We start from the raw sequence: 20,775 nt of genomic DNA, 5'->3' as shown, positions 1-20,775 counted from the left end.
AGTAAAGCCTGCATTGTTCACGTCTAGACTGCCTTGTGCTGCTGCTATATATCTCAGATAAATATAGGATATCCAGTCTCCCTGCTGTCTGCTGGCCTCTCATTAGATGATCTGACACTCTTTGTGCATGCACGTGTGGGCGAGCGAGAGACACTCTTTGTGCATGCGCGTGAGAGAGGGAGCAAAGATATTTAGTGCAGTGGTTCCCAAACTGTGGGTCGGGACCCATTTGTGGGTCGCGGACACATTTTTATGGGTCCCTTATTTTCTTTAGTTTCCTACATCTTGTTTTTAATATAATTTTCAAACATTTTCAAAAAACATTCCCAAAAAAGCTAAATTGTTCATGAATTTCTTGAATAAATAAATAAAAGAAGAAATCTAAGAAATTCCAAAAATTAGAAAACAATTTAAGAAGTAGTGAAAATAGCCGATCTACAAGCCCACAACGTGGGTTGTGAGCTTGTAGATCGGCTATTTTCACTAAGGGTCCCGGGGGAATGTATTATTTCTCTTATCTGGGTCACGGGCTAAAAAGTTTGCATGTGTGTGTGTGTGTGTGCATGTGTATTGAAGCCCATGCACGGTGGCTATACGGATTGTGCCTGTGTTGTTGCCATCGGTGACGCATCCAGGAAAGCGCTGTGGTCTCATTACAGTGCCATTGCTGGCTGCTGCTCTCCTGCTGCGGTTTGAGGCCGTGAGTGTTCTGCAGCCTGCAGGTTAAACAGTTGAATCAGGAGTTTCCTCCCCCAACTCTGTTTTGTTTTGTAGTGTGTGTAGTGTGTGTGTGTGTGTGTGTGTGTGTGTGTGTGTGTGTGTGTGTGTGTGTCTGGTGTGTACATGGTGTACTCTTTCCTTGCTGGCTGCGCCTCGCCTCCCCTCACCCACAGGAAAGAGAGACGGAGAGTGTGCAGCAGAAGGGAGAGAGGGTATTTGGGACAGGGGGGGGAGGGGTCTCTCACCGCCATACTCGCTCCTAAGTTTCCCCAAATCCAGGAAATCTCTTTTTGGCTCCTGTGTTTCTGTTCCCACTTATTTGGGTCTCTCTCTCTCTTTCACCCTCTCTTTATTTCTGTCTGCCTTTCTTTCTCTTCTGTTATGTTTGTGTGGGTCGACCCGTCGGCTTAGGGACACAGGGACCAAATAAATGTGAGCTCCTGCCATGTGTCAAGTGTCAACACATAACATTAGTACATTAGGCGATTACGGGACGTCTCGCATCCAAACAGTATACTGCACTGTACCCATCACTCCATATAGACACACTCGGCATCAGTGTTGTTTTCGTCAATTCAAACTATGACGAAAGATGTTCGTCAACTTCCTTTTTTCACTGAAGTAAACTAAGCCATGATGACTAAAACTATGACTAAATGTTCTGACAATTTTGTCAACAGATAAAAACTACACTAAAATGTTAGGGAGGGACTATAGACGAGAAGAGATCATTTTATGCTTTATTGCACTCGGGTTGTTGCGATATGAAAATGGCAGATCTAAAAGCTCACAGCCCTGCCATCTGTTGTGAGCTTGCAGATCTGCTATTTTAAGCATGCAACCGAGTGTAAAAGCTGTCATTACAACGCCATCAAGTAGATTTAGTTGACTAAAATCATATGATATTTAGTCGATTGAAAACTAGACTAACACCAAAACAATTCAGATGACTAAAACTAAGTTTCATTCCAAAGACTGTGACTAAACTAAAATCTAAATTTGCTGCCAAAAACAACACTGTTGTGTTGTCAGTGTGTCTAGCACCAGCCATTGGAACAATGCCACACAGTAACTAGCTACAGTATACTGAATACGGTAAAGGCTGTGAGGTATCTTTTTAAGAATAATGGAGCATGGACACTCCTGAAGCTAAAGTGCCATCATGTGCCAACTGCTGATGTGGATGCACAGACAGCAATGCAGGACCTTTCATTAGTCAGAGGTCTGAAGGAGTCCAGAGACACATTATTAAGCACATAAACCCTGGCATCCCTATTCTGGGCCTGTCATAATAGGTGACCAGACCAGACAGTGGCCTTGTGGTTAGAGTGTCCGCCCTGATACTGGGAGGTCGGGGTTCGATCCCCGGACAGGTCATACAAAAGACAAAATAAAATGGGACCCAATGCCTCCCCTGCTTGGCACTCGGCATCAAATCAAACTAATGAAATGATTCCCTGCGGCTCACCGCTCCTTGGCTGCGGCTCACCGCTCCAAGAGATGGGTCAAATGCGGAGAACAAATTTCACAACGTGGGTGAAAAATCGTACGACTTTGACTTTGAACCCTGGCATCCCTATATTCTGGGCCTGTCATAATAGGTGAACAATCAGTGAAAATAGGAAAACATTTGGCAACAATAGCTGATCTACAAGCTCATACATACATACATGATATACATACATCGTGTTGTGTTGTAAGCTTGTACAGTACATCGCCTATTTTCAGCAAAGAGGGAGGAGGGAAGAAAAAAGACTGAGGGAAGAAAAAAGGAGGGGACCAACTTAAGTACAGACCTCTGAGGGACCTCAATTAAGTACAGACCCCTGAGGGACCTCAATTAACAGAAAAAGCTCATAGGGCAATGTTGTTAGCAGCATGGTCTCTCATACCTCCCACCCAAACAGGGGTTTAACCATGAATGACGACGCATGCAACACCACCGCTATCCCTTGCTTCTTCCATAAAGCATATGTTTAATATGCTAGTAGTAGTGTATCATCATTCCAGCGCTCAAATCTATTCTGTCTTTTTCAGGTGAACCTCTGCTGACCCGCCAGCTTCTCCGTTAGACGACTGTCCGTGTGTCCTGATCCGAAGAGGAGAGAGACTCTCAATCCAGGTATTTATACCTGCCCCTCTGTCGCCTTACTCGTTGTCTTGTGTCTTTCTTTTGCATATAGTTTGGGCCAAGGGCCAACAAAGGAAAAAGGTACACAATGCATGCAGCAGTAGCCAGCGTTTAGGCCCCTAGTGCTGACCGTAAGGTACGCATTGCTTTACATGTACGGACTTGTGTGTATGTTTGTTTGCTTGCCCCTTTTGTCAAGTAATTAAGAGACTAAACCCGCCCGGGCCCCAGCCTCTCTGACCCACCCACCCAACTAGAGACATACCAGAAATTCTTTGGCACACCCTGAAAATTCCTCTTATTCTCTCCTTCTGTTTGTGGTCATTTCTTCGTGTCTTGCTCTCCCACCCATGAAAACCATGGCAGAAGGAAATTATACCTTTTCCATAGTACACTGGGACACATGCACACAGAAGCAGACTTCATGTGTACTTGGAGCATGTTGAAGGAGCATGTTCAATTATAGTCGACCTGCATCTATTCCTGTACGTCCTTCACACTCACCAGTCACTATACATTACTGCTACAAGGACAATGTCTGGTCATGGGATCATATTGACCTCATGTGGACCACTGGCAAGTGTGTGTGTGTGTGTGTGTGTCTGTGTCTGTGTCTGTGTCTGTGTGTGTGTGTGTGTGTGTGTGTCTGTGTCTGTGTGTGTGTGTGTGTGTGTGTGTCTGTGTCTGTGTGTGTGTACACGCGTGCGTGTGTGCGAAAGACAATTTTTCTGGTCCTCCCAAGAGAAAAGGTTAGGCACTCGACACACAAGATTTGGGTTCAGGTTTTAGAGTTTAGGTTTAGAAGTTGGTGTTGTATTTCTGCATGACTTATAATTAGTTGCACACCGGTGCCAAAAATAGGCTATAGGGTTAAAAATGCCAAAAAAAGGTGTGGGTGTCGTGCATGTAGTTGCAGCCCAGTATGTACAGTGTGTGTGTGCGTGCGTACATGTGTGCATAGTTTCAGCTCAGTATGTACAGTGTGTGTGTGTGCGTGCGTACATGTGTGCATAGTTTCAGCTCAGTATGTACAGTGTGTGTGTGTGTGCGTTCGTACATGTGTGCATAGTTTCAGCTCAGTATGTACAGTATTGGTGGTGTTTGTGTTATGAACTCATGTTTAGGCTACAGCCTCAGTCGAGGAGTGTTACATTGTCTCTGTTATTTCCTTCCATTGACAGTATAAGGATGCAATCACACAGGCCTAGAGAAAGACCCCCCCCCCCCCCTGTTGGGCACTGGCCTACTTGGAATGGAACATTGCAAGTTGGAAATGAATAACCCACCCAGTAATTGTCTGTGTCCCTTTTTTGCCCATATATGGAGTTCTTTGTCAGGCATGCCCAAATATGGAGTCTATGCAGTGTTCAGAACATCACCGTGATATGTCAGAACAGGCCAGCTCCATATATGGAGATATAGGGGTGTTCATGTGTGATCAACCGGCTATCCGACGGACTCGACATCAGGCACTGCACACCCTGTGGGGGTGTGGAACGCGTGTGTCGAATTTGTTCTCGAGTTACGTGGATTACAGACGTACGTACACACAGAGACTTGGTGCATTTATAGATGCATGTTGTTTTTATGTGGACACGCCCACCAGTTCATTTAGTATGCCTGGTGGGTGGTGATGGGTGGTGATCCACCTGAACTGAAGCCGCACCCACAGCTGTAGTTGCATGATAATGTGGGGGATGATATTGTGATGGCACTATATCACTGTTTATTTCATTGGCACGTTTGACTGTTGAAGTTTCAGCCTCCAGGAAGAAACCCTAAATACAAAGGGAAGACATCATTGCACATAACAATCACACCAAGGGGTTTAATGAAGTACTGTCACCTCATAAACACATGAACAACTGGGATAAATATCACGGCACCCCATCTTCAATGATTAAATATCTATGGTTAGAACTTGTGCTGCTAGTTTCCTAGTCAGGCCTGGAGGCTCATGGCAGCCACTATAGCTAACAGCTTTAGAGGCCTGGGCTTCAAGATGCAGCTGAGCCAATATAAAGAACAGAAAGATCTGGACTAGAGAGATTGTCCGCGATTATGCAGCTGGCTTTCACGCTCACGTCCGAATCCAAAAGTTACACAAACAGCGGCTTGCCTTTGCTGCCTCGGCTCTGCGCTCCTCGCCTAGTTCCGTCCGCATTGTTTTCCGCCAGCCAGCCTCAAGCTGTGGTGGTTTTGCTTCTCTTCACGTTTTTTTGTGGTTGTGTCGTTTTTGGGGAGGGTGACAGATGGGTTCTTTCTCATATAAGGAGAGGAGGGGAAGGGTCAGTTGTAAATCAGAGTGTAGTGCTGGTGAGAAGCCGGTCTTCAGTGGTGGGAAGTACATTTACTTAAGTACTGTAGTTTACTTGAGTATGTCAATTTGTTTGTACTTTTCTACATTTCAGAGATACATATTGTACTTTTACTACACTACAATTATTTGAAAACTTTAGTTACTAGTTACTTTGTTGATTTTAATTATAATTACAAAACATATACATTACCCTCTTCAGCCTATATATTTTCTAAACATTAGTACACATTTGCATAATGGGTACTTTATACTATACTTTTACTCAAGTAATTTTTGAAAACCATACTTTCACTTGTGACGGAGTAGTTCTACATTGCAGTATTGATACTTTTACTTGAGTAACAAACTTGAGTACTTTTTCCACCACTGCTGGTCTTTTCTTTACTGGCATATATCCAGACCCCCTCTGGTGTTTTAATGAGCTTAACACTCTAACACAGTGGGGGTCCATGAGGACATTCCAGAGGATATCCCCGGCAAAATGTATAAATATAGCATCAAAATCAGTTTAACCACATGTACCGGACTACTGCTACATCAGCTATTAGAAAACAGCTATTTTCCAGTCCACAAACTCACAATTGCGTGCCGATACCATGTGGATCTGCTATTTTCAAAAAAAGATATTAAAAAAAAACTAACATTTTAGCAACACATAGCTGGTATCGGGAAAGGAAAGGAATAGAAGTAAAAAGCGTTGATAAATTCTAATGGATTGGGACTAGGAAAGATTAGAATGGCAAAGGAGAAGTTTGGAAAGAAGGTTGGAAGAAGAGGACTTTCTAATTGTAGAGTGTGTCCTTGGCTGCTCTCCACTTGGCTTATGAAGTCCATGCATTCTCTGCGTCTGTCTGTTAGTATGTCAGTCTTTCCCTCTGTCTTTTCCATAGTTTCTGGTAAGCGTGCGCACACACACACACACACACACACACACACACACACACACACACACACACACACACACACACACACACACACACACACACACACAGGGACAGAGAGAGAGCTAGAGAGAGAGAGATGGTGGAATGGTAGATTTGCAGCTGCTCCCTTCATTCTATCTCGATACAGTCTCCCACCATGCCTCTTGTGCACGGACGCACGCATGCACACACATAGACACAGACACACACAGACACATAGAGGGTCGACCAAAGGGTTAGAAGTTAAAGGTCTCATTGCGCCACATCCTAGCTCTTATTACCCGCCCACCACACACCCCCCCCCCCCCCGGTTTGTGTGTCCGTGTGAGTGTTAGCGAGTGAGTATTTCTGCGTGTTTGTCTTCCAGCCTCAACTCATACATTCCTTCACTGTTTACAACTGAGTCCCCATATGCAGTGTTTCTCCTTGTGCTCTCTCTCTCTCTCTCTCTCTCTCTCGTGTCTCTCTCTTTAGTAGTGCCAGTGGTTCTAGCCACAGAGGGACCTTGTAATTAGGGCTACACCACCGTGTCCACAGCAGAGGGCCGATGGGGACCCTTTATGGCTTCCTCGGGGCCCATCCCAGAGCGTCTCAAGTGCAGCGACACAACTAGCTCAGTCTCTCCATTCAAGGGAATCCAATCCATGACCCATATTCCACTACTACTACTTCTACATGCTCGGTGCATTTAACTCTGAGAGTGTAGGGCACAAAGGGTGAGGGTCCGGTGTAAACGGGGTCCATTTGGTTACATTTGTAGATTTTGTACAGTCTCAAAATGGCAAATGAATTGAAATGTTGGCGGGTCAACAATTTTGTTCTCTATTCACGCATCAGATGGCTCGAGGAATGGTATTAAAATCAAATGTCAAATGTGTTCTACGGCTATGTTATAATTGCACCAGTACTTGTAGCTCTGAGCTGTAGATGAATCATCATCAGAACATCAGATATGTAGACTGATATGTTGTTGAAGCCCTGCCTTCAAGGCCGTCCAAACTATTGTATGGACCGTTGTATTGTATCTACAGACTTCACTGATTATGAATGGTTGTTTGTTACTTGAGTCGAAGTGGGGAAAGTGAAACAATTTTTCCAAGGCGTGCACACGCACACACACACACACACACACACACACACACACAGGTATGTGGGCCTGTTGCGGCAGGAGTCAAGCAGTTAAGATTAAGAATGCCTTGAATGCAACACATTTTTATGGTGTTATTTTATGATGCCCTTTCTTTTATGCATCATCTTTCTTACTGCTCCGTCCTTGGCTGACTTTCACATCAGAGATGCGTGCGTGCGACGCGTGTGTGTTTGTGCGTGTCTGTCTGCATGCTTGCGCGTGTGGGGAGGATACGCGTGTGTGCTTTCTCCATCAATCAGTGTGTTTGTGCATACAGAACATACTCCCTCCCTCTCCCCGTGCAGTCTGTATGTTGGTGGAACACCAGTGACTCTCTAGAGACTGGAGCCCACATCTGTAATCAGCCTCTGAGGCCCTTGACATAAGCATGATGTTTATGTGCACTCATTTCATCATCACACACTTAAGCCCTATGTACTTAATCGCCCAAGAAATATAGTGAAAAGGGGCACTCTACAATGAAGGCACAACACGTCGCACTGACGCATTTTGAGCTTATTTCTTTCCACCTCTGATAATGACCTGCCAAAAGTAGGTTGAAAGGAGTTCAGTTCAGCAGCACAGTCCTCCTATAACCTTAACATGATGCTGACTGAGTCAATGGATTCGTATGTTATCACTGCATTAAATACACGTTATCAACCGTTATCAAGACTTTGGAATATGGCCAATATGGCCATACTGGTATGCTCCAAAAGATAACTTTTATTGACGACGTTTCGAGCCAAGGCTCTTCATCTGGTCAATCTGGTGAAGAGCCTTGGCTCGAAACGTCGTCAATAAAAGTTATCTTTTGGAGCATACGAGTGTCTCTTTTCATATGTTACTTTTTGAACCCAGCACCTCCATGAAGTGATTTTTCTATAGTTTCAATATGGCCATACTGACGTTGTTTTCAGCGATGGCGCTCGGCTGTGTTCACTTGGAGCGCGCAGACATGTCGGGGGCATGGACAGTAGGGGGGGACTAATATTTACTATTCTGTGCCTATCGGTATGCAACTGGAACGCCGCTGAGACGGCTCTGGTGGCCGTCGAAGTGCTCGGCACGGCGCCTCGTTGGGCAGTGCCTCATGTGGCTCAAGGCCACCAGAGATGGCACACCCCCGTCACGGTCACGGTCATGGTCATGGTCATGGTCACAAAAAGCAAGCGCTCTCTAACGTGTCAGTAGTTTCACTTCTGCGTTATCACACATTGGCTCTATTCCAAGATTCTGATCACGGATGTATTCTTGATTATAGGCCAACATTCGAAGTGGGTGACTGAGTTCATGATGACCAGTGGTGGAAAGTACAGTAACTAAGTAATTTGTACTTAATAATTTCCAATACTATTACATATACTCTACATCTCAGAGGCAAATATTGTACTTTTACTCTACTACATTTATTTGAAAACTTTAGTTACTACTTACTTTGATTATTATTACAAAACATACAGTAACCACTTCAGCCCCATACTGTACATGTTTTGGCCATTTGAAAATAGCCGATCTACAAGCTCACAATGCGACGCATTGTGCTCTTGTAGATTGAAAACTTGAAATTGGACATTCTGCATTGTGAGTACTTTTTTTTAAACTTTTGGTACTTTAAGTACATTTTAAATGTACTTTTACCCAAGTACATTTTGAATTCCAGACTTGTACTTGTAACGGAGTAGTTCTAAATTGCAGAATTGATACTTTTACTTAAGTAAAACAATTGAGTACTTCTTCTACCACTGATTTATTATAGCTTGTTTCCACTTGCGACAGCAGAGACAAACACACCGTCTGTGTGCTTGTCCGGAGCTAATCTCGCAAACGGCTTGACCGATTGGCGCCAAACGTATGCATGCTGCCAGTAGACCACAGAAAGGTTGTATGCATGCACACTGCCAGTAGATCACATAAAGGTTGTATGCATGCACACTGCCAGTAGACCACATAAAGGTTGTATGTATGCACACTGCCAGTAGACCACATAAAGGTTGTATGTATGCACACTGCCAGTAGACCACAGAAAGGTTGTATGTATGCACACTGCCAGTAGACCACATAAAGGTTGTATGTATGCACACTGCCAGCAGACCACAGAAAGGTTGTATGCATGCACACTGCCAGCAGACCACAGAAAGGTTGTATGCATGCACACTGCCAGTAGACCACAGAAAGGTTGTATGTATGCACACTGCCAGTAGACCACAGAAAGGTTGTATGTATGCACACTGTCTGCCAGTAGACCACATAAAGGTTGTATGTATGCACACTGCCAGTAGACCACATAAAGGTTGTATGCATGCACACTGCCAGTAGACCACATAAAGGTTGTATGTATGCACACTGCCAGTAGACCACATAAAGGTTGTATGCATGCACGCTGCCAGTAGACCACAGAAAGGTTGTATGTATGCACACCGCCAATAGACCACAGAAAGGTTGTATGCATGCACACTGCCAATAGACCACAGAAAGGTTCTATGCATGCACACTGCCAGTAGACCACAGAAAGGTTGTATGCATGCACACTGCCAGTAGACCACAGAAAGGTTGTATGCATGCACACTGCCAATAGACCACAGAAAGGTTGTATGTATGCACACTGCCAATAGACCACAGAAAGGTTGTATGCATGCACACTGCCAATAGACCACAGAAAGGTTCTATGCATGCACACTGCCAGTAGACCACAGAAAGGTTGTATGCATGCACACTTCCAGTAGACCACAGAAAGGTTGTATGCATGCACACTGCCAGTAGACCACAGAAAGGTTGTATGCATGCACACTGCCAATAGACCACAGAAAGGTTGTATGCATGCACACTGCCAGTAGACCACAGAAAGGTTGTATGCATGCACACTGCCAGTAGACCACATAAAGGTTGTATGCATGCATTGCACACTGCCAGTAGACCACAGAAAGGTTGTATGTATGCACACTGCCAGTAGACCACATAAAGGTTGTATGCATGCACACTGCCAATAGACCACAGAAAGGTTGTATGTATGCACACTGCCAGTAGACCACATAAAGGTTGTATGTATGCACACTGCCAGTAGACCACATAAAGGTTGTATGCATGCACACTGCCAATAGACCACAGAAAGGTTGTATGTATGCACACTGCCAGTAGACCACAGAAAGGTTGTATGCATGCACACTGCCAGTAGACCACAGAAAGGTTGTATGTATGCACACTGCCAGTAGACCACATAAAGGTTGTATGCATGCACACTGCCAGTAGACCACAGAAGAACCACCACAAGTAGGCCTGTCAGTTATTACATAAACGTTATTGTGAGATAATCACAATAATGTTTGCATAATCGTCAATCGTAAAAAAAAAAAAAGCTCCATACATAAACAAAATATAGCAGATCTACAGTACAAGCAGATCTGTAAGCAGATCTGTAATTTGCAAGAAAAAATATTAAAAATATTAAATGATCAATGATTTCTTTGTATATTGAAGTAATTTGTCATACAGTATCTGCCCTGTGCAATTTGTGATTAGGAAGCCCGAAAGCATTAAAACCATAGATAGAGAACATGGAATCAGATTAGTCCTTTTCTGATGACAACAACACAGGTGATAGGCTGTAGGGGTGTCAGCTGGAGGGGCGGAGTCATCACACATGTTGCTGTTCAACTTGGAAAGACCTCGGTAGCATGCACTTGGGCTTCCTATCTCCTACCTCATTGATGCTTCCTGTAAATGGTAATGGTGCATTTATATAGCGCCTTTATCCAAGGCGCTTTACATAGATTGTGCATTACATTCACCCATTCACACACATTCATACACCGATGACGGCACCAACCTGCACATCGGGAGCAATTTAGGGGTTCAGTGTCTTGCTCACACTAAAGGTCCCTGCACACAGAGCGTGTTTTCGGATTTTTAGCTACGTTTCTCCGTCGTTTTTCCACCTTAACTCTGGGGGAGTCCGGGTTCGAACTGGCAAACTTGCGGTTACCCCTATAGAGCAGATACTGAAAATGGATGTTTGTCTATGACACATTTAATTCCACCAACATGTTTCTCGTTGGCTGACAGAGTGACACATCGCCATACTCGGTTCCGATTGGTTCAGAACAAAGGAGAAAAAAAGAGTAAAAACAAGTAACACAGGAAATGAAATGGCAACCGGGAACTTGCGTTGAATGAGATGTCAGAACTCAGAAGAATGCATTCTAACAAATAATTTAAGCAAGATGTCAATGCAACAAACAATCGGAGAGAGTTGAAGAAGCTGATAATGTAGAAGAACAATGCCAGGGGAGCCACTTTTCTATTTACTCAAATACGCTTACATCGTGATGGAGGTTGGGGTTACTGTTATTTTGCACATTGACAAAATACATTTTGAATGAATCTGTTTCTCGTGTATGCCTCAAAATACAAAATCGATCAAATTCAGTTTCAAAACGACAGCACTACCGGTCCATCTGTGCCACCGTGTGCCTCTAGTCTTAGTTTTTTCTGGTTTTATCCTTGTAGCAGTTTTTGTATTGACCTGTACTTTCATGAAATGTAGTATGTACTCATTCTACATACAGTGAATAAAAGTTTCAATCAAAAACCGTTTTATGTGGATCCCAAGATCCACACAATATCCTATTGTATCTGCTAGGCTGTCATAGAGAGTGCAGGTTTGTTTCTTGTTCGTGCATATTGTCCTTCACTTGTATAACGCAGTTTATTATGGCAGTTTATTATGGCTGCCTGCTGCAGCCTTCCACTTTACTTTTCCTTCAGCTCTGTGATGCAAGATCATTATGGTGGCGTATTAGTCTGAATTTATGTCAGTGCGGCTCATAATTCATTTGAATGGAGGACTTTTCTAATTGATGATGAATGTGCTCAATTTATACGTTTTTTGTTTTCTGAAAATTATCCCACGGCCGACCGGCAGACACACACCCAGTAATGTGTTTATAGATTTGCAAACTCTTCATTGTGCCAAATACATATTTGGTGGCACATTTTGTAATGGAATCTAAACCATGCTAATCACATTGTCTCAAACAAATATTTCCTATTGAATGTATGGGGAATGCATGTGTAAACTAAAGAACAACTTAATATGACCATCCAAACAATATGGTTTTTATTAGCACTTTAGCATTCCATACATTCCATAGGGCTGGATCAGACATGGACAAATGACATCAACTTGCAGGCATTGTCCCCCTTGAGTAAAAGATTAACTATTTCTAAAAGGACTAAAATATTGAAGGTATTTTAATTTTTTTTTTTTAGTGATAGAGAGCAATTATAATGTATTAAGGCATAAAAGGCGTATTAGCTAGGGATAATTTTAAAACGTGTATTGCCTGTATGTACAGTATGCAGCACTGTGCTTGTGTGCGCCTGAGAATGCATATTTGTGTGTTTTGTGTAGGAGGAATTTACAAGTCTCCTATGACATGAAGTTTATGATGGCTTCAGTCAATTGGCTGACTGCGCCAAAGGAAGAAATATGAGCTTTCTACAAAATGAGCCTTATGTTCCACACACACGCATACACGCACGCATGCATGCATGCACATGCACACGCACACGCACACACACACGCAGTCACGCACAGACACAGTCACACACACACACACACACACACACACACACACACACACACACACACACACACACACACACACACCTTGCGTATTAATGTTTGATCAGAGGTTGTGAATAATTTATGTCTTTATTTGTCCCTCTGGTGTCCTGCAGACCCCCCCCCCCTCTCCCGCACTCTCTCTCTCTCTCTCTCTCTCTCTCTCTCTCTCTCTCCCTCATGCTCAACCTCGTTCTTCCTGTCCAACATTAATCCTGTTTTATTTCTGCGTCTCTCTCAGGAAGTCTGTTGCCCTGAATGCCGTATGATTGGTTGAAGAGAGAGGCGGTGCCTATCAGCATGGACACTGTCCATCGTGGAGTTTGCATCAACCCGCTGTTCCTCTGGTATGCACACACACACACAGCATACTGTTACACACTGATAAACATTATAAAGAGTTTATATATTTTTATAATTATGTACTGTAGTGTACATATAGTACGAGCCATTGTAGAGGATAGACGGTTCTAATTGGCTTATGTTTGGCTTACGAGGTTGCTGCTTTGACATTAATGCTGTTTAAACATTAGACATACTAGAGTGGTGTCCGTTGGGAACTGGCCTACTTGGAAATGTATGCCACACCACAGTTATGTCTGTGTCCCTTTATGCCCATATATGGAGTTCTTTATCAGGCATGCCCAAATATGGAGTCTATGTGGATGTCAGAACATCATTGTGATGTCAGAACAGCCAGCATATGGAGATCTAGGGGTGATCAATTGGCTAATTTGGGCCCTGTCCAGAGCCTCTAGAGCGGTGCCCATTGAGCACTGACCTACTTGGAACGATGTGATTTGGAAATGCATGCCCCACCCAGTTATTATGTCTGTGTACCTTTTATGCCCATATATGGAGTTCTTTGTCAGGCATGCCCAAAGATGTCAGAAGGACGTTATAACAGGACGGCTCCATTATGGAGATCAGGTCCAGAGAGTACTAAACTCTGTCCCAAACTCTTCTCCCTTCTGCCTCCAAAACTATGGAATGCACTTCCCATTGCAATCAGACCTCTTCAGACTCCATCTTGGCCCGTAGCACCTGCCCTAGCCTTCACGACCTTAACAGGCGTATGTATGCAAAGGCTCAATTTATGTGATTTAGATTTTATGTAGACATAGCACTCTATAGTTACTGTATACGCATAGTTTCATTATATAGATATTTCACTGTTAGACGGATGTTAGGTTCTTAACTTATATACGTATGATTCTTGATGACTATTTTGTATGTATTTGATGTATTACCATGTGTTGTTCCTGCTTACTGTAAATCGCTCTGGATTAAGAACGTCTGCTAAATGCCTTAATTGACTCAACAACGCAGTCTCACTCCAGTCCCAAGACGGCAAACGGGTGACTTCTTGGGACGTCCCATGTTGTCTCGGGATGATGTGAGTGAAGATTCCGTCACCCTTGGCTTTGAGAACGGCACTTCCGCATTCCTGGAGTTCTCAAGTTCCCGGGACGGCACCAGATGACTGGAAGCGGGTCCCCCCCCCCCCCTTCCAGTCATCTGGTGCCGTCATTTGGTCTCATTTGTCCCCTGGAACTCACAAATCACAATATACTTTTTGGGGAGGTCTCAACAACATGAGGAGAATTGCTCACTGTACACACACACACACACACACACACACACACACGGAGTATAGCATGACCTGTCAGCAGGGCCTCCTGCTTCAGAACCGTGTGTGTCTCCTTAGCAACCCGTAGCATTTAGGTTCCCCTTGGGTGGCTGTGTCTCTGCTCTCTGGGGTCAACCCTAGGAGTTCTCAGGATTCTCCACATTCCTTGTCTGATGTTTCTTTTCCTTTTATTTTTGCTTGTTCCCTGTATCGTTTTCAGATCTGCTGCTGCAGCTAGTGAGACCTGCATTGTGACCAGTCCATGACCGACCCCCTGTAAGGTACAATACGCACGCACGGTCGCACACACACACACACACACACACACACACACACACACACACACACACTGTCTGCCTGAGTGTGAAGCTGGCTTCCTGTTGAGATTTTAATGAGTCTTTGGATGTGAAAGAGAGAGATAAGATCTCTGATATTGTTGCTGTCTATTCCCACATGAGTTCATTATGCGGTTCATGTCCTTCACATTACAATGGTAGAATATTTAGTTACACAAGCACTGTATATGAACCCATCGCATTTCTCCATGTCTCCCTGCTACATTTAGATCAAGATCAATCAATCAAGATTCAAGTTATCCCCTGAGCAAGCAGGCAGGCTTTATTTGATCAATGGTAAAAATGTCAGCACTTGCACAGGAAACGGGGTTCAAATCCATGGTAGAAGAGGAAAGTTACGTCGTGCAGCTTTATGTGAAATATATTTCAAAACGTATTAACATATGTGAAAATAATTTATACATGAGTTAACAGGGTTAATCAGCATATTAGTCATGGATTAAAGTTCTCAGTCGCCACGACTGATTTCAGTCATTTGGATTCCATCATGTCTTCTATAGAAGTGTGCCTGCATCAAAAATAGTACAAGCCACACAACACGTTGCAGCTTGTAGATAGCCTATTTTCAGTTATTAGTTACCGGTATTTCAGTCTTCCAGAAAACTCTAATGATCTCAGATATTTTAGAACCACAATCATTAACGCCTACATTTCTTCAACTGGTTAGCTGTTAAGTGTGTAGGACACACTAGTCGACTAGTTGTTTAACTACTTATTATACCTATTAATACTTACAAAAAACGTTTTTAATAATATTTGTACAACTGTGTACATTGGTGACTATAATATAGCATTCTAGCTGATCTTGAGGCCTACAAAAACGGGGGGGGGGGGGGGGGAAACTAAACGTTTCCTTCAACCAGAAACGTAACCACAAGCACGACGCAACGCATGTAGGACCAACACACGTCGGGAGCAGCGGGTGATTCGCGCATGTCAGACTTTTGGTGTGTTGGATAAGCGTGCGCACCAACCTTTCACGCTGTTTCACTAATTATTAGGACATGGCCTAGCAACATTTATACGTTAAGTTGTGAGATTTTATTTAGCTTTAATCCATAATACACACTCACTTCCGCTCTCTCTCTCTCTCTCTCTCTCTCCATCTTACAGTTAACCCCTCTCGTGTCATGATGATGTCGGTGGACGTGACCAATCGTAACGGCCCTGCCGCCACTCCGCCCACGTCGCTCAGCCTCCGCTCCTCCCACAACCAGCTGCTCAGCGGCGAGGTCATCAAGCAGGGCTCCGCCTGCACGCCGCCCAAGTGTCGCAAGAAGTACGCCCTCACCAGCATCCAGTCGGCCATGGGCCTCGGCCTCGGAGATGTGGCCGCCGGGCCGCCCTCCTCTGGGTCGCCAACATCGGCCTCGCCCGCCACCGTGGCCTCCTCGGCGACGCCCAACAACCCCAAGCTGGCTAAGAACGGCGTGAACCAGCTCCGTAAGGCTGGCCAGGATCACAACAAGAACACCACGGGTGGCGGCGAGTCCCCCGAACCCGAGTCCAACAACCTGACGACGGAGGACAACGTCGCCAACGTGGCGGCCCCGGAATGCCAGAACGCTCAGACTCTGACGGACGACGAGCGAGACGAGGACGAAGGCGACGACGACGATGACGATGACGACAGTGACGTTATCGAGCTCGCCTACGAGCCGACCCGCCCTGACCTCGCCGCCGACCCAGAGGCCGAGCGGAACGCCCGCTCGGAGCAGCAGCAGCAGCAGGAGGAGGAGGAGGAGGAGTGGAACGTCATCGTGGTCCCCGAGGCAGAGCTGAACTCCAGCAAGGCGTCACCTCCGGGTCTCGACGACAACAACGCGGACGACGGCGACGACATCAGCATCCTGTCCGAGAAGGAAATTATGTCGAAGATGAAGATCGAGGAAGTGGAGGAGGTGCCGCAGCAGCAGGAGGAGGAGGTGGTGGAGGAAAAGAGGCCCCTGCTGCTGCTGATCAGAGACGAGAGTCCGCTGGACGACAACCTCAAAGCTCCTCCGGGCCTCATCGGACTCATCTCTGACCTCCACCCCAACCTCAAGCTCCTCAAGTCCAGTAAAGACTCCCCGCCCGGGGTGCCTCCGCCTCCCTCCTCCTCCCCGCCCCGGCAGGCCTGCAGCCCAGAGGACGCTCCGCTGCTCTCCGTGGCCTCCTCCTCCTCCTCGTCCTCCTCCTCCTCGCCGGAGACCAAGAAGGACAGGAGGACGGGCGCCAAGACGGACTGCGCTCTGAACCGCATCCAGAACCTGAACCCCAGCGACGAGGAGTCCAGCTGGACCACCCTGTCCCAGGACAGCATCACCCCGGAGGAGACGGGTACGTGCCACCGTTTGAATTGAATTGATAAAGAGCATCTGCAAAATGGCTAAAGTTGTTAATACAAAAATGGCTAAAGTTGTTAATACAATTTCCTGTGCATGCGTGCGTGTGCACACACACAGGCACAAACAGACTACAGACTACTGTATGGTATCAGCATCTTACGGTCACTTGTGTGTGTGAGGTCAGCTGCTGTGTGCAACTTAGTGGTTTCCCTGTTACTGTATGTTGATGACATGTTTTCTCTCGGGTGTGTGTGTGTGTGTGTGTGTGTGTGTGTGTGTGTGTGTGTGCGTGTGCGTGTGCGCGCGGCTACGTGCACTGACCTCCAGTAATGTGCTGGAACCTGAATAATAAACAGTAAAGCCTCCCCTAGCCTACAGTATATCTCCCAGAATCCCTTTAGAGCAGGAAGTGCTACTGAGGCCCCAGAGAGTGGATGGGAAGCTAGGTCAGCTTAGCTGTGTGTCCACATTCATTTATTTGTGTGTGGGTGGGTGTGTGTGTGTGTGTGTGTGTGTGTGTGTGTGTGTGTGCGCGCGTGCGCACATCGGTGACAGTCAGTCAGTCACTGGTCAAGCAGTGAGAAGTGGAGGTGAAATACAGTGTGTCTTTGTCTCTCTATCTCCCTCTAATCATTGGGTCTTTTCCTGTAGCCCTGCCTCATTGTCCCGGCATAACCTTGTCTGACATTTGTCTTCTCGCCCCTGGGCCGCATTTATCTTTTTTTCTGATTCGCTGAGTCGAGCGATTCTTTGATTTTCTCTTTTTTTTCCCCTCCCTATCCAGCCTTCCATCTTGCTCCTTTATCTTGCTGCACTGCACTAAACACATGAGGAGGCTGGGAAACAAGCCGTAAATATTTACTGTTAGGATGCAGTTAAAATACGCACGCACGCACTCACTCACGCACACGGAGACACACGCGGCGCAGAGGACGGTGGATCTGCAGTATTCCATGTGAGCCCCTCCATATGTACAGTACTATGTACTGCACCTGGGGCTGTGTGTGTGTTATGAGAAGAGGTTTACATGTTGATCCCACTGCTGATCCCCAGACGGTCATGTGGGTCTGACATGATGGGGAAGTATCTGAGCTTCTAGCGACGGCCACGGTTGTTCATACAGAGAACATGGATTAAAGTTCTGAATTCAGTCTTTGGGATTCCACAGCAGCCAGTATCATGTCTTCCATAGAAGCACTGAAAATAGCTGATCTACAAGCTTACAATACGTCGCAACGATGAGTATTTGAAGTGGTCAAGCTAGAAATGGAAAACATGTATCTTCCAAAAAACGCTAAAGCTCTCGAATATATATCATAAAATTAAAGCCTTGATACTAGAAAAATATAATGATTGCATCTAAACATCCTACAAATGTGTTCATTGTTTAGGAAAAAACTTTCATGTTGTTTATTTTATTTGGAAAAAGCAGTGCAGTATAGAAAGCATTTCTCTTACAAGGACATAAGTGCATTTCCCAGGTCTTTTCCCTCCCTCGTCCCTCGTCCCCCATCACCCCCCCTCCTAGTGACTCACTTCAGAGTGTACATTTCAGAGGGAGAAAAAGAAAAAAAGAGTGTCATGCTGTTTCACAAATCACAGATTGGGACTGACAGAAATCCTCATGATATTTTATACAACTCTATTCCATGAGAGAGGAGGGAGCACTATAGGCAGCATTTAGTGCACTGGCTCCCAAACACTGGCTCGGGACCTTAGAGTATATATTAATAGAGACGTCACCGGATTTCTCCTCTCATCCACTTGCATTGAGTTGCTCACCCAGTGCATGAGGCGTTGTTCCGGGTTGAAAACCAGTGCATTCTGGGATTGCTTATGGGCCAGACGTGAACACGATGGGACGTTGACTATCATTGCCTGCGTTCACGTATGAGACATAGCGTTCACGTGTTATGGGTCCATACGTGAACGTGCGCAATGCATAATGCTGGCTCGAGCTGCAATACCAAATTCGGCCAATATGTCCTTTTCGCCTCAGGGTTTCCTCTCGGTCTCTATTATATTTATATATAAGGTCGGGTCCCATTTGAATGGGTCCTTTTTAATTTCTTTGTTTCCTACATTTTGTTTTTAATTGTTATGTCAGAACGTTTAGTGTCAATTTGGGGGTTCTTGACATGAAAAGGTTTGGGAAACACTGGTCTTTCCATCATAGGGTTCTTCCTGGCGGCTACCCCTATGTTCACCCCTGGTATGCCACCTGCATGTGATTTGTTATGCAAAACCCTCTTTAACCATTTAAACCATATGTACTTAGTTTGTCAGGGGTCCCCCAGGGCTCTAGACAACGTCTGCCAGTGTTTACCTCTAGTCTACACCATGGGTTTTAAACCAGTGCAATGCAGGTGGTCCCTGGCCATGCGTTCAGTAATATTTTGAGCGGGTACTTGGGGTGTCCTGTTTGGTCCAGGGAAAAACTACTTTTGTAAAGGGTTGATGCATTCAAATATGGCTGTATGCACGACAAAAATGTTGTGCTTCTTGCCAAATGATATCCCTGCTCTTTACGGGTAATAGAATGCTTTGAGGAGCTGAGCTGAGCGCATGAAAGTAGCCTGTGATGGTGTGTGATTAGTGAATAACAAGGAAGGAAAAAAGAAAAATCGAATCTTAATGGTACATGAACTCCCACCACGATTGTGTCAGGTGGGTCTATAATGGACCCACCCGACACAATAGTGGTATCGGTGGTTCCCAGGTTGCTCTTAGTCAGGATGGTGGTCCCTGGGTCAAAATCAGTTAAACTCCTGCTCTACACCAAATCTCTTAGCTGACAATAGCCAATCATGCTCAAAACGTGTCACGTTGCGAGTTGTGATGCGTTGAGAGCTTGTGGATCCACAATTTTTGGCTAATGTCTACACGAATATAGGGACACTATAGGGTTTGTGTGGTTAAACTCGTAGTCTCGTACATATACTTCCAATGTCTTCTTCTGATGATATTAAATACCAAACGTGGGAGTTTTGATAGAACCTAGGCTTTACCGTTGGCCATGGTGATGGAATGTGCCTCCTGAAACTAAATAAAATGGCATTTCACATCTGAATCCTTCCATCACATATTATTGATCAGGTATAGGTCAAATAAGAAGTTCAGTAGTAGATTGACTGGAAGGACATGATGCCATAACCTTATTTGGTGTAATTTGATGCAACCCCAATGGCTGCCGCTGAATTCCATTTGAAGCAGTTAAGAGCTTTGGCTTACTCATAGTTTGTCATCCTTGTAAACGGTCGTCATTGCTGAGAAAGGCAGTGTGGGTGCCAGTCAGACATTGCTTGCCTGTACTCGCTTTCTTGCTGGTCGTCTCAACAACAGAAGACGTGCTGGCCGCACTTAACTTAGGGAGCACAATGTTAAAAGCTGGGTGTTGCGTGTAATTTGACCCTCGAAAAAACACCTTCTTCCCTGTCCGTTTGTTGTAAACACATGCTGTGGAACACGGCACTCCCATTTGCCAGACTGTGAGCCCTGACCTTTGACATGTGTTTTCAGCTGTTTTGAGCCTCCCATCTCTCAGAGTGAGTGTCTCAAAGAGCCCTAGTGTTGTTAAGAGCTTTGAGCAAGGCCGTGCCCCGACCCCGCGCAGCCT

The 20,775-nt window shown here is 45.2% G+C and overlaps 1 protein-coding gene across 6 annotated transcripts in view; it reads left to right on the top strand.

The window, feature by feature from the left end:
• Positions 1-20,775, top strand: part of apbb2b (amyloid beta (A4) precursor protein-binding, family B, member 2b) — an 83,113-nt gene that overhangs the window by 8,875 nt on the left and 53,463 nt on the right. For all 6 annotated transcript variants that reach the window (XM_080760014.1, XM_080760013.1, XM_080760010.1 and 3 more), the window contains exons 2-5: positions 2,758-2,842; positions 13,088-13,193; positions 14,697-14,757; positions 15,946-17,151. In XM_080760014.1, coding sequence (XP_080616140.1) covers positions 15,963-17,151 — 1,189 coding nt within the window. In that variant the 5' untranslated portion in view covers positions 2,758-2,842; positions 13,088-13,193; positions 14,697-14,757; positions 15,946-15,962. The remainder of the gene's footprint in view (positions 1-2,757; positions 2,843-13,087; positions 13,194-14,696; positions 14,758-15,945; positions 17,152-20,775) is intronic.

This window comes from Protomyctophum bolini (genome assembly GCF_963924005.1).
Source record: "Protomyctophum bolini genome assembly, chromosome: 3".
Taxonomy (NCBI): Eukaryota; Metazoa; Chordata; class Actinopteri; order Myctophiformes; family Myctophidae; genus Protomyctophum; species Protomyctophum bolini.
Note: the sequence above shows the minus strand (reverse complement) of the source record. Positions and strands in the feature narration are given on the sequence as shown.